The 14,367-nt window shown below is 38.7% G+C and overlaps 1 protein-coding gene across 1 annotated transcript; it reads left to right on the plus strand.

Annotated features, from left to right (window-relative positions):
• The first annotated feature begins 2,129 nt into the window (after window positions 1-2,129).
• On the plus strand, window positions 2,130-13,906 carry LCA5L (lebercilin LCA5 like). The gene is made up of 7 exons (XM_066571801.1): window positions 2,130-2,292; window positions 5,033-5,547; window positions 6,651-6,788; window positions 8,539-8,632; window positions 11,288-11,391; window positions 11,670-11,787; window positions 13,278-13,906. Exons 1-7 carry the CDS (start codon window positions 2,130-2,132, stop codon window positions 13,904-13,906), a joined length of 1,761 nt encoding a protein of 586 aa, XP_066427898.1.
• The last annotated feature ends 461 nt before the right edge of the window (window positions 13,907-14,367 follow it).

A 14,367-nucleotide genomic window follows, 5' to 3' on the forward strand; every position in this document is an offset into this window, starting at 1 on the left:
AGAACATGGGGCTGGGTATGGGGCTGTGGGACACTGAGAGGATTTCCAGGACATGGGGCTGGATGTGGGATTGTGTGTCCAGGTTGTCCAGGGGACACTGAAGGGATGCCAGGACATGGGGCTGAATGTAGGATTTTGGGACACTGAGAGGATTTCCAGGACAGGGAGCTCAGTGTGGGGTTGTGGGACATTGAGGGGGTGTCAGGACATGGGGCTGGATGTGGGATTTTGGGACATTGAGGGGACTTCAGGACATGGGACTGGTTTGGGGTTTTGGACATTGAGGGGGTGCCAGGACATGGGACTAGGTGTGGAATTTTGGGACATTGAGGGGGTGCCAGGACATGGGGCTGGGTGTGGGATTTTGGGACATTGAGGGGGTGCCAGGATGTGGGACTAGGTGCAGGATTTTGGGACACTGAGGGGACTGCAAAGATATGGGGCTGGGTATGGGATTTTGGGACATTGAGGAGGTGCCAGGATGTGGAGCTGGGTGTGGGATTCTGCATCCAGGTGGACACTGATGAGGTGCCAGGACATTTTCACCTTCAACACAGGAATTTGGCCCTAATAATTTTTATTCCTGTACCTTTTCAACATAAATTCTCCTGGAGTTTGTCCATTCCAGCCCCTGCTTCTTTGATTCTATTGCAGTATCTTTCATTTCATGTCTGTTTCTTGTGCTTCACCTTTGGTTTTCCTGTCATCTCCTTTTCTATTTTATTTACTTCTCAACAGCTGCTCTGGATGAGCAGATTCAGGCCACACTTTCCATCAAAGCAAATTAATGCAGTAGGTTTAGGTTTCATTTTAGGTAATTTGCTTTAAAGACAATTTGCCTAAAAAGTGTTGGCAGTGCCAAATCAAATTTTAAGACAAATACAGATCTGTGAATCAACCTGGGCTTTGCCTAATGCTCAAAATATGATTTCTCATCTCTTGTGGGTTATTGCACTGCCTGAGATTTAGCAGGACTGTGGCATTCCTCGGTATTCCACAAGGAAAAACTGTTCATGCAAAGGAATTAAGAGTAATGAAACTGTTGTGATTCAGCCTAAAATGTTCTGTGCAATCCTGAATTAAGTTTTTTAATTTTCTTTGGGAGCTATGTGATTCCCCTCTCCCATTTAAGAAATTTAATTTAAAATGAAATGCCAGCACCAAGCAAAAAAACCACAAAGGAGTTAGAAGGGTCTAAGAAAATAGCTTCGTATTTTGTTAGTGAAGGGCACGTGTTAAAACCCATGTGAACTAAAACACCATTTTAACCCCCCTCAAATTTCCTTTGCACAGTTGCCATGCTCTTTTTAGACCCCCAAAATATACAACTTATCCTTCTACTGTGTAAGATTCTTTGTTTATAAATGAATTTCAAGGGAGCAAAGATGAATTTCTCTGTGGCCCTGTCGCTGCTATGAGATGAATGTGACATTGCCACTCTCAAAACCCCCTATTAGCAAATATTTTCCTACTTTTCTATTTTTTTTCCTCTTCTATGCAAGAAATAAAAGTTGAATTATCACTTTGAGTCCCAACATTTAACCTCTTTTGTGTTTTAATCTCTTTTTCAGCTATGTTTAGAACCTAATTCCTTTTCACAATTGTGGCTCAAGGCAAAACTTGCCTCTCCTCACCTGAAGTGGATTGCAACATAATAAGAAAATTGAATGGGCATCAAGCCATAACCCAAGAAAGGATTTTTACCAGAACGACAGTGTTTAAATAATTCTGCCAGGAGAATAAACTGACCTTGAACTTCCCAGTAGCCTCTGTAAGGAAAAAAAAAGAAAAAAAATGGGGGTAAAAAAAAAGAAAGAAAAATTTGCATAACAGTTATTCAGAAAGACCTAGAAAATTACTTAGAATTATTTATTTTATGCTAAATATATGGTTTTTACAAGCATATTAAAATAATTTTAGGTTCTTCTCTATCCTCTACTTAGAGTGTTCATCTGGCAGCTAAGGTGATGTTTGTGCTGTTTTTAAGGGATTAGTTAATTCTGTGATCTGATTTGCTGTCTAATTCTTGAAAAATGTGATTAATGATATTTTTATGACATGAAATACTGTGAAATCCCAGGTAGGGTGGTGACCTCTTGGAGAAGACACAAGTGAACATTCACCCAGTGATGATTCCAAGAGCTTTTTCAGTGACTGACCCTGAAAGAGTCAGAGGAGGCAAACCTTTAGAAACACCAGGAACTGAAGAGAGGGAAACACAGAAAAAGGACAAGACAAGAAAGGAAAGAAAGAAATATGGACTATATCTCTATGCCCAAGGTGATAAAAAAGGTAAATTTGTTTTCTGGTAGTATGAGACTCTCTAAAGAAATGTCATTGTTCCCTTTCTTTGGCTTTTTTTTCTATAATTAGCAAGACAAGGACAGCAGTTTTTCAGTGAGAGGATTGGTATAATAAATATGTAATATAATATAATATAATATAATATAATATAATATAATATAATATAATATAATATATATTACATGTAATATATTGTATATATAATCTATAGCCTATAATCCAATATATATATTATATTATATTATATTATATTATATTATATTATATTATATTATATTATATTATATTATATTATATTATATTATATTATATTATATTATATATAAAATATATATAATAATTCTTTATATATAAAGAATATATTTTATAGAAATATATGTTACAGATATATATAGTATATAATATCTATTATATATAATATATCATATATTATATAATATATAATATATATAATATATAATATAATATATATTATATATTATATAATATATATAATATATTATATATTATATATCATATATTATATATTGTATTATATATCATGTATTTTATAGATATGTTATATTATTTGTATATTGCATACATTCTTTATATTAAAAATATATATTTTATAAATTTTATATATATAAGTTTTATATATATATATATAATTTATATATATAATAAATTCTATTTCAAACACCAGTAAGGGGAAGGAAGAGAAGGATTCCCTGCTGTGTTTTCCCACAATACTCAATGATCCAAAGGGAGAATCCCCTGGGATGTGGGAGCCCCTTGGCAATCCTCATTCCTCAGCTTTAACCCAAGGACCTGAAATGGCTCTGCCACATTTTGGTGTCTGACCATGCATCACCTGGCCAGTCTGAAAAAGCTTTTCTTGAGGAAAATGGGTAAAAAGAATACACAGAATTGTCAGTTTTGCCCAGAAAACAGCCATTCTGTGGCTAGCTGGGTCGTGGTGTATCCTTTGAAATGAATTTGTGCCTCAATGAAATGAGCATAGAGAAGGAAGATGGAAATGTACATGGAATTCATGCCACTCTTAACAGTCAGGAATCTCTCCATGTCTGCATCTTTTCCCATCTCAACCCATCCTTTCCTAAATCCTTAAATCCTACATCACAAAAATGAGTGGAAAACCAGCAACCCTTTTCCTGCTGAGCTTCAAAATTTCATCTTGATTTACCAAAGCTACAAGATGGAAATCAATCCAAAAAATTCAGGACCAGTGATTGTCTCTGTTATAATCTCTGCTATTACATGCTGCAGTCAAGAAGTTTACTGGTATGAAAGTAGCAGAACAGAAAAAATAATGACCTTTTTTATCTCTAGCTAGCAAAAAATCATTATTGACCTCTACCTGTGGTGGATAATTTATTGTATATATTTGTAAATGTTATATATAATTTGGATAAAGTGTTTCTTTTTGCTTGTCCATGACTACTGGAAATGAAATACATTTTGCAGTACTTCTGACAGCTTTTGCAGAAAGGTATTTGCCCCTTTTTTCCATCCCCTCAGTCCTTTCTGGCAAAATAAAATTGTAAGATAATGTAATTTTGCAAATACCTGTGTGACAATATTTGTGATCTTATTGCAGTTTTCCTGCAGTGCAATTGTGTTGCAGAAAATATTGGATTCAACAGAAATTCTTGGAAAGATCTGTCTTTTTTATTCTGGTGTTTTTTTAAGTCAGGACCTTGCCTGTTTTATCCATAAAATATGAGGTGATCTATAAATTATAATAAACTTTTAATCAAAATACAGCCTGAAATGCCACGAGAGCTGTAGTGAAACTGAATATATGCCTGAAAAAGGGGAACACACTCAGATTTACAATCTTTAATATTTTTAAATTCTAATCCTGCTTCAGAAAAAGCAAATGAGAGTAATTCAGCCAGAATCCTGGCCATAAGGAGAGGCAAATTGACAGCAACACACTGAGAAATAGCACATTAATGTATTTTTAATTGCTGGTTAAAAGCCACATAGACAGCTGCACACCTGTTCTGTGCAATGAGCATTTAAGGTTTATTTAAAAATGTAGTTGAATTCAAAGCTGACTGGAAAGCTGTAGAAAACTGGTTAGAAATCCCAGCTGCAGGGATTTTGACAATGTGCTGTTGGGAACACCGTGGTTTTTGAGTCCTTGCAGACCTGTAAATTACTCTGTTGTTTTTTGGTGGTTGGTTGTTTGGTTTTATTTTTTATCATGCACCCATTCAAGGTATAGATTCTGATGGGTTGAATTGGGTTCATCAGGTTGTGGCTACATTAGTGAAGTGCGTGATTTAAAGGAAGAAAATTGATTTCCATGGATTGAAAATTGTTTTCTGTTGATTTATTTCCATTTATTTCCATTGGCTGCTAGCTGTGGTCTGCTGCAGCCACAAAAAGACACAGAGATATAAAATATTGAATGCATTTATCTGTGAATCATTTGAATCACACAATCATAGAATGGTATGGGTTGGAAGGGACTTTGGAGATGATCTTGTTCCACCCCTTGCCATGGGCAGGGAACCTTCCCCTAGACCAGGCTGCTCATTGAACATCAGAATTTTGGGGCATTTTGTGAAGAAACCACAATTCTGTAGATGGATGAGCAGTTTAGGAGTAGTAGTTAATTAGCAGTAGGAGTTTATGTGAGCAGAAAAAGCACACATTGATTGGTTGGTCTCCAAAAATTTCTGTCTCTCGACGCCCATTCTCTCTGATCTCAATGCAGGAGGGAAGAAGGGGCCAGCTGCAAACCCCTCCAACCTGAACTCCTCCTTCTCACCCCTGCAGAGCGGGGCGGCTCACCAGGAAAAAAACGCCACTGCCCAGCGAATATCCTCAGCCAGGATCCACAAAATCAAAGAGCTGAAGAACGAAATATTCGACCTGCGAAAGAAAATCGAGACCTCGACCTTGGAGAACCTGGCTTTGAGAGAGCTGAACCGGCGGCACACCAGGGCCATCGAAAGGTACAGCAACGCAGAGAGCCACCTGCAGGAGCTGCTGGCAGGGCACCGCAGCGACCTGAGGGAGCTCAGGAGCCTCCTGAAAATGTCCCAGGCCGCCCAGAAAAACACAGCCAGGGAGCTGAAAAAAGTTGAAGCGGACCTGAGGAGAACTAAAGGTGATCTGAAGGCTTTGGCCGTGCTGTCGGAGGACAAAGCTCTGGCAGAGAAGGAGGAACTGAATCGCAGGTTGTCAGTCCTTAAGGAAACATTGGAGGCAAAGGATGAGAGGATACAGGTAATGACTGCAGATTGCTGTGTTTGTGGAGTGTAGGGTCACAGAATATCCTAAATTGGGAGGGAATCACAAGGATCATCGAGCAGGAGAGGTTTCAGTGCAGGAATAGTGGAAAAGTTTTGGCTGCTTCTCAGATGAATGATTCTGATATAATCCTGTAACACTGGATGCTGTTTAATCCAGTGCTCTCCTGAGTGTAAGGAAGTTCAAGAGGAGAGAATTCATCTCCTTTTAGTGGCTCATGTTTCTTCACTCTCACTGACCCCAGCACAAAAAAGATAGGAACACAATTTTTATTACAAAACTGGAAGAGTGAAATTTCCGTGGTCCTCCAGGAATTAATTTCTATTTCCTATGGGATCTGTTATGAATAGAATTAAATAAAGAGCCAGGAAATCTTAAGAGAAACTGTAAATACGAACAGCTGAATTCAGACTCTCTTTTAAAAACTTTCTGTTTGCCAGGACTGAGGAGCTATAAAATCACACAGGGTTGGGTGTCCACCTGATACTTTTAGGAACTGGAATTCCAGTGCATGGCCCTGGGTTCTTAAGATAAAGAACCCAATAAATCACCAAATTTTCATTTACACTAAGCCTCCTTATTCTGCTACAGTTCATAGGTCTGTGTGAATAGAAAGCCTTAACATTTCTCAAAGATAGTTGTATTCATTAATCCATCAGAAAGGTAATGTACAGACTTATTTTTATGATTGAATGCCAAAACCTTTTGTTTAGCGGAAATGGGTTCAAAACAATTTTTTCTCTTACTTTGAAATTAATTTTTTTGGTATACTTTCATGTATTGTTTACAATAGATGAATATTGTTTACAATACATACAATACTTTATAATATTATTTATATTGCTATATGTATTATTTATATTACTATAAATAAATAAATACTATTATATTAGTATTATGTACTATATAGTACTATAATATTATTTATAGTACTATAATTAGAAGATAAAAACTGTTATTATATATAATTATGAGTTCTAAATTTCCTTATATTAGCACACTTATATTTTAAATCTGTCAAGAACTGAAGTTTTCCAGCTGTCCCACTGAGAATGGTAAAATCTGTCCCTTTTTTAAAGAGTCTGGAAATGCAGCTGAAGCTGAACAGCAGCACCTTTAGTCGTCAGCTGGCAAGTGAGAGCAGAAAACTCCTGGAAGCTACAATGACCACAAAGAACTTGCTAATGGAAATTAACATTGTTCACCAAAAAATTAAGGTATTCCAGATTTTATCCAGGTTTCTGTCTCCACAGGAAGATTCAAGTATTCAATGTTACCTATTCCTTCTTTTTTTTTTTAATTTTGCTTTTTTGCTTTTTCCTCATTTTGCTTTTATTTTTCTTCCTTTTTGTTTAATTTTGCTTTTTTTACAGTATTTACTAATAGAATTTGCTTTCCTGCTTGAGTCTACAATCTACTAAAAAAGCCAGAAATGTTAAATCCTGTCATCATTGTGGGACTATTTGTTAGAAGCAGGACAGTAACGAATTGAAAGAGGGATTAATGCATCAGAAGTTGAACCAAAATCCACACCACTGTGTTACCATTTTTTGCCAGATTTGGGTCAGAGATATTCATCTACTCACTTTAAATGAGCTCCCTCACAGAAACAAGTCAGAATGAGCCAAATATCACAGCCTGCAAAACTAGAGTTTAGGAAGAAGACCCATTAAAATGTTTCAAGAGTTTGCCTAAATTCCAGTTTCATTTTTACACAAATGAGTTTGGGATCAATAGGTCCAGTCCAGCACTTTTTGTAATGCTTGTAAATCAAACATACAGAAAAACTAAATGGATTTAAAGCAAAAACTGCCAGGAATGGGATGCCACATGAGTTGCAATGAAGAAAATCTTCCAGAAAACATTCCAGAGAACCTGGAACCCCTTGTGGCTTTTTCATAACTATGTTTGTAACAGTTAAAATGCACTTATTTCTATATTTCTGTGCCAAGGTGATCCCACTGGGGAGCTTTCTCTTCCTAAATGGAATCAAATATCTGTGGAAGATGATGTTTGTTAAGGGGAGATTTCCCAGACATTGTGAAGGGCAGGACAGGCACTTCCTGAGGGCTCATGGAGGTTGGGATTTCTGCACAGGGGTGTTGTTTATCCCTCTTCCCTGTGCAGCAGGTGCAGAAGTTTCCTCCTGGTACTTGGCTGAGCTTTTTCCATGTCAGAGTCTGATCTCCTCCTGGACATGCAGATCTGGGAGATGGGAACAGTTATAATCTCAGGAGCACTAATATAAAACTGTCCCAAAATGCAAATTATTCCAAATTATTCTCACCTTAACTCTTCTCTAAAATAGTTTTGTTTCATCTCTTTTCCATAGTTTTCTGTGTATCCAGGTCTCTGAATTTTCCATTTAGATCCACAAAATCTTCTATTGATTTACCACAAAGGAGACCAGACATGATTATCAACCTTATTTGTGTGCCAGAACAGAGTTTATCCTTACAAATCCATAGTTTTATGTACCTATCTTATTTCAGGCCATTCCACTTCCAGGATAACTTGTAATTTTCCCAAATAAATGAATTTTTCCCACTGAAAAAAAATAGTGGGAGTGGGACTGAGTCAGTGGGACTGACTGATTCTTACTGAGTGGTGAGAGTGTAACTGAGATCTGTCTTCTGTGTTTAAGGAAGATTTCATTAAGGAAAGAGGAATCTTGCTAAATAAATGTCAAAATGTGCCTCAGGAGTTCATGTCACCAGCAGAGCAACAGGTTGTGAAGCAACTGAGCATATGACAAGGGCACTGAGGAAATAATTATTTTTTTTAATCAACAAAATAGGAAGTAAAGGCAAAATATATTTATTCTGGAAAAATGTAAATGAAAAAGACCACATGAGTCTGGCAAAAGGTGAAATCCCTGAGGGGTTTCACCCAGCATGGAAAAATTAAGCAGGTAAAAATAAATTTTTAATGCATTTTAGAAGCTTAATAGCGTTTATTTCTTCTTAGGAGAAGGATCGGCAGCTTTACGTACAGAATATTTATGCAAATCGGATGCCAAAAGCCCTGAGGGACAGAAGTGATTGGGTTCCTAATGACCAAAGTATGTCTGTAACCATCTCCTTCTCTTGTTTAGTGAAGTGACACTTCTAGTGTTTTAAAACTGCGAGGTTTACTCCAAATTAAATGCCAAAGTAGTGCTTTTGTGTGGGCTGAAAAGGTGAAAAGCTTCAGGAAGTTTAAAGGTTTGAATGATAGAAAAGAGTAACGTAAATTAAGTTCTACCAAGGAAGAAAGAGCTCTTTAGTGAAGAATATTTCTTTCACATGGATGCTCATAGATATTGGGGAGAAATATCTGTTCCATGCAGTCTTGGCTGTGCAACATTCCAAGGGCAGCTGCCTGGAGTAGGATTCAGCTGATTAAAACCAACCAGAGCTGTTTGAGGTGCCCCAGTTTGCCTCCCCTACACCCAGAATTTGGGATGGGATGATCTAAACATGGACTTCCCTCATGGCTGAGGCACCTCTTGAAAACACTGATCAGGTATTGCTGCTCCTAAAGTGAAGCAGAAATCAGGACTTCCTCCATGTGGGTACCAAAGAGCCCTTAGCAAACCTGTCTGCTGGAAATGCTGCCCCCAGAATTCCTCAAATCATGGCAGAAATACAAAATCTTACCACACTCAGTTGTTTATTTCTTTCCTCTTCATTGCCTTTGCAAACCCATTAACTCTGCCTAAACCACCAGTGAACTACAGGGAAAAGATTGGTAATTCAGGGTGTAAAATTAAGGAAAACACAAATCCCTGGTTCTCATCCCAAGTCAGACACATTTTTTATGAAACTCTGAATTCCTGTTTTAGTTACACCACATAAATACTTTTTTTTTTTTTTAACTCACATATGACCTTGTATTCAATAGAAATTGAATATTGCTATTCAGTTATGGTACTTGAACCACTGTTATTATTTAAATTCTTGTTTCCTTTAAGTGAGAGAAGGGAGCTTAGTTGGAGAGACAAATGATATTTTGTAATGAAAAACTTCCAAGCAAAGTTGCCCAATCCTCTGGAATTTTTAGGAAAATATTTCATTCTCTGCCAGTTCATGGATTTGGAAACCCAGAGCTGGAATTGCTGACAATTTGTTTTCCTTTTCACTATTGACTTGAATTTTCCTTTAGCAGATTTCTAAAGAGTTGCCTCCTCAGGTCATTCTTTTCTAGTTGACCTTCACAAAAGTATTTTTTAGCCCGCAGTAAATTTAGAGCTGGGTTTTTTAACACTGCTGATAAATGGCTGGAAGGAGGCTCCCTTCGGTGTCCGGGAAGCTCTGTGCACGTAACTTGAATGGATTTTTTTGATGGAGCCTTGGCTTGCGCGGCTCCGGCCGCTCACCTGGAGGGGCAGCGCCCCCTGGTCCCGGTGCCGGGGAACTCCCGGCTGGAAAAGCTCCTGGAGCTCAATGAATTCCTCCTGCATCGCCAGAGTCACTCCAGGCTGGTCACCAGCGTCCCTTTCACCGCCCTGCTGCCAGCACCCGGAGGGAACCATTTTTGTGCGTTTTTATGCGTTTTATCCTTTGATTTCTGAGCTCAAAACTGGGAATAAGATCCCGTTTTTGCTGCTCTGGTGGCAACAATTTTCTCAGCTGCTATGCTCGTGTCAAAATTATTCCAATAATAAAGGAACAATATACTCATCTTCTCCATCTTATATCCATATTTCTCTGGACATCTCATTCAGTCACTCCCTTGGAATTGAGAGGAATAGTGGATTTGTCTTTCCAAACAAGCTGTGGGTCTGCTGGGAGATAAAACCAGCACTGGGAGATAAAAGAAACAATGGGAAGGATTCCACTGATTGATGAATGGAAAAAGATCTTTGCTTTTACAAATAAACTTTAGGTTTGCTGATAAACAAAATTAGACATTGAAAGATGAAACAATGAGGAAGAAAAACCCCTGAATTCCATAAGAATTAAAAATTAAAAGGGAGGGTTATGCATTAGAGGGAAATCTCTGGTGTCAGGCATTCTGGGCAGTCTGTACCTCTCAAGTACCTCAGCCAACGGGGAAAGAGAGAAGGGAAATGCAGCCAGGAAATTGGGATAGAAAGGAGTCTGCATCCTCCAAAAATTGGAGAGATCCCAAGGGAATGCGCCATGGCCTCTCCCTTTATTCCAATAAAGCCAGAAAGGACTGCTCTGTCTCCTTTTTAGACATAAACCTCTGGTGTTTGTGGATTAATTTTCCAAACAGAATCTCTTCCAAAGACCACTGATATTTCAAACAGTGTGGAGCATTTCCCATGAGCTGGGTTCCATAAAAATCCAAATTTAGGAAACTGAACTCAGGTTTCATATCAGACCTCTCAAATTTACACTAGAATGGAACCAAGAATTAAGCCCATGCGGGCTCTGGGGCATAGACACACTTGTCTGACTTTACATGTTCTATCTGAAAATATACCTAGTAGTATATTTTATATGTGTATGTATTTATGTATATACTTATGTTTAGGATGCACTGATGTACAAGGCTCATAAATCCAGGTTTGTGTCCAGTTTCAGCATTTACAGGTTCAGCAGAACAAAATATTTCTTTTTTTAGGGGCATTAAGATATGCATTAAAAAAAAGGGAAATTAAAATTCTTGGTCAAATAGCAGTATTGTCAGTTGTCAGAGATATATTTTATTTATATCAAGAACCTAATTCAGAAATAACTGTATTGCTAATGTTTGTTCCATTCAACAGGTCTGAGAGTAAACAGATCAGTACAAGTAGATAAAGAGAGTTTTAGAGAACTGCTGCTGTCTCAGCACCAGGAAACAGAAAAAAATCCAATCCAGCTAAAAAAGGTGGGAAAGATCTGGATCCAAATCCAATCCCCTGTTTAAACTCTCAGCTAAGCTGCATTTTATTCCCTAAGTGGCAGTAATATGCTGCATAACCTCATCCATCATCTAGGATGAGGATTTTGCATGAGTGTGATTACAGTACAGAAATAATGCTGTGGTGCAAAATAAAATGTAACAACGATAGAAATTACTAATCTTTTTATAAGTATTGCACTGACTTTTAAAAGTCACTAAACAAGCATTCCCTCAGTATTTTTACCTTTAATTGCTCATTTTAGGAGAACAAAGATAAGGGTGGAGAAGGTAAAGCAAAGGAAGTGTGCTCAGATGCCCAGAGTAAAAAAGAAAAGCAAGTAACTAAGAAAGTGCCAGAAACTTCAAACAGGACACACAGAGGTAGGTTTATTGTTTCTCTCAGAAATTCACCTGGTCTTTGCAAATTACCAGAAGTTCTGGTAATTTATGTGGTTCTGAGAGCCCTTCACTGGCACCTGGCTGACATGAGCTGGTTCCAAATGATGAATGAGGTGTCACTGAAAACACAGAATTGTCTGGGTTGGAAAATGCAGCTGCTGGTGGTGCTGCACTGAGAGCAGAGCTGCTCTGCAGGATGGGGCATCTCCACCCTGCTGATCTTCCTAAAGCTCAGCGTGGTAGTGTTCTGTCTGTAACAGGATAATTAACAGTGTTAATCCACACTAATCAAACACTGATCTCAGAGCTGGGAATCTTCATCACTGATGTGAACCTATTTCCATGGCTGGAAAAGGAAAAGGACTGTGAGGGCTGGGAGCAGTTCCTCATTAGTGATCCCTGGAAAGAGACTTTATGGAAATCTCAGCCACTGTGTTCTCATGGAAAAGTTACATGCAAGGAACTCATCTGTAAACATCTCTGTTCTGAAGAAGTTCTATAGAACAGAGGAGAGAAAAAGCCACTGCTGTTCTCTCATTCGTGTTTTTCTTTCTAGAAACATTCCTGTTACTTCCTTTAAGGCTTTTAGGAAAAGAAAAGGTCTGAGTGCCACCATTCTAAACATGTCCCAAGTGGCAGGAGACCTCCAGGTCACCCATTTGCCCAGGTGGAGCAGGGGATGCCAGGTCCCATCGCTGTAACCTGGCATGTGTTAACTCCTGAGGTTTGTGCTCTGCCTTTTCAGCCTGCAGCCTTTCCAGAGCCCCCCAGACAGCCAAAATCAGCACTTGGCTTAAAATGCCCTTTTAAAAGTGACAGAAAACCCAGGTCTTACAATGCTCCCTCTGAATCATCTGTGGAATCTGAGCTTCTCTCACTGATAGCAGACTTTTATAGAAGCCTTACTTGGCTTCCTTAGTTCCTGCAATTTCTTATTTCCCCTTTAAGCTTGGATTAAGTCTCAGTTTGGGGGTACTCTGTGAGCCTCTGTAGGGCACAGGACCCCATTACAAGTCATTCCCTGCAAACACATTCCTTTTCCTGCTGAAAAGTGGAGCCCCCTCATTTCCAGGTGAGAGTTCCTGTATATTCTGCTCCACACAAGCAACTCTGTTGTGAATTAAGTTCCACTTAAAAGCCAGAAAGTGACAATTAAAAGTTCAGATCTCACCTGGTTTCTCTGGTGCATTGTACATGACTTTTCTGTATTTAGCCATTGCTGTACATAATGGCAGCTAAATCCATTTAACTAAATTCAACACCATGAAAAAAAAAGTAAAAATAAAGATATTAACCTGGATTCAGTGGCAGAATTACATTCTTTAAATCTTGCCCCATGCTGTTGGATTTATTATAGATGGTATTTGAAATACCATCAATAACAAGAATTGAAGCAGTGAAATAAGGATGTGATACTTGCTCTTTTTAAAGCTTCATAACTCCTCATGTTCTTAAACCCCACAATATTTCAGGGGGCAAACTGCTGATGGAAGAATGCAAATTTTCAGAATTAATTAAAGAAATGGAAAAAGAGACAGAGGTTCTTAAACAGGAGTTGAAAACTCTGATGAAATCTGAACAAAGTCCTCAAAGAGTAAAAAAGAACACTCAAGAGGGAGAGTCAGTGGAAGAAGTTGAAAAAGAAGAGAAAAAAACCCGTGAGCAGCAAAAGAAGAAAGCCAGGAGTGAAGGTCCAAGTCCAAGCAAGGACCCCACCAGGCTGAAAAAAAAATACATCTTCTCAGGGGCTGTTGAGAATTTACACCAAGGGCTCCACACTTCAGGTGCCAAAAGCAAAGCAGGATTTGGGAAAAGCTGCCTGAGCAGCCAGAGACAGGCAGGGCAGAGCTGCAGTGACACTGCTGTGCCCAGGGGGAAAATCTCCTTTGGGGCTTATGAACCTTCCTTTGGGCAAACCGCCCTGGGCTGGCAGGACAGCAGCTCTGCAGTGCAAGGAACAGCTGATGGAGGAGCTCTCTGGGGAGGAATGTTTGCAGGGAGAAAACTCCTGGAGTTCCAGCAGCACAAGGGTGAAGGCAGACAAGTGAGGGGGGCAAGGCAGATCCCAAACTCCATGCCAGGCTCCAACTCTCCTCGTTAGATCCAGCTCCAGTTACTCCACACTTATTCCTCCTAGCTTACCTTTAGAAAGTTTAAACATTCACATTGTTACAAAGCAAATCTTTTCCTTTCATTCAATGTTTATTAAACCTTACAAGCACTGGCAATTGCTCTCCATGATTTTTTTCCAAAACAATCCAATCAGCTGTCACAAAAACCACATTCTGTGCTTGGTGTGTATCCACAAAAATATGTTACACTAAGAATTCCCTATCATTTTTACCTGTTGCCAGGTAAAATTTAGTCCTTGTTTAGGAACTTCCAGGTTGTTGCATTCCCAAGGAGCTGGAATTTGGGAGCTGGGTGTTTGTCAGTTGCTGACATGAGCACCCAGCTTTCATAAGGGTCACTGCTGGGTGAGCACCAACAATGCAATAAAAGAAAACACTTTAGTTCCTTCACTCCCCAAACAGCTTCCAGAATTCACAGATAATAAAAATA

Source organism: Molothrus aeneus, chromosome 2 (assembly GCF_037042795.1).
Source record: "Molothrus aeneus isolate 106 chromosome 2, BPBGC_Maene_1.0, whole genome shotgun sequence".
Taxonomy (NCBI): Eukaryota; Metazoa; Chordata; class Aves; order Passeriformes; family Icteridae; genus Molothrus; species Molothrus aeneus.

What these genes read in the sequence shown, in the direction of transcription:
- LCA5L (XM_066571801.1), top strand. Translation starts at nt 2,130, where the DNA reads ATGATTCCAAGAGCTTTTTCAGTGACTGACCCTGAAAGAGTCAGAGGA. An exon ending in TTGTTCACCAAAAAATTAAG is followed by an intron (nt 6,789 to 8,538) that starts GTATTCCAGATT and finishes ATTTCTTCTTAG; the next exon opens with GAGAAGGATCGGCAGCTTTA. An exon ending in TTGGGTTCCTAATGACCAAA is followed by an intron (nt 8,633 to 11,287) that starts GTATGTCTGTAA and finishes TCCATTCAACAG; the next exon opens with GTCTGAGAGTAAACAGATCA.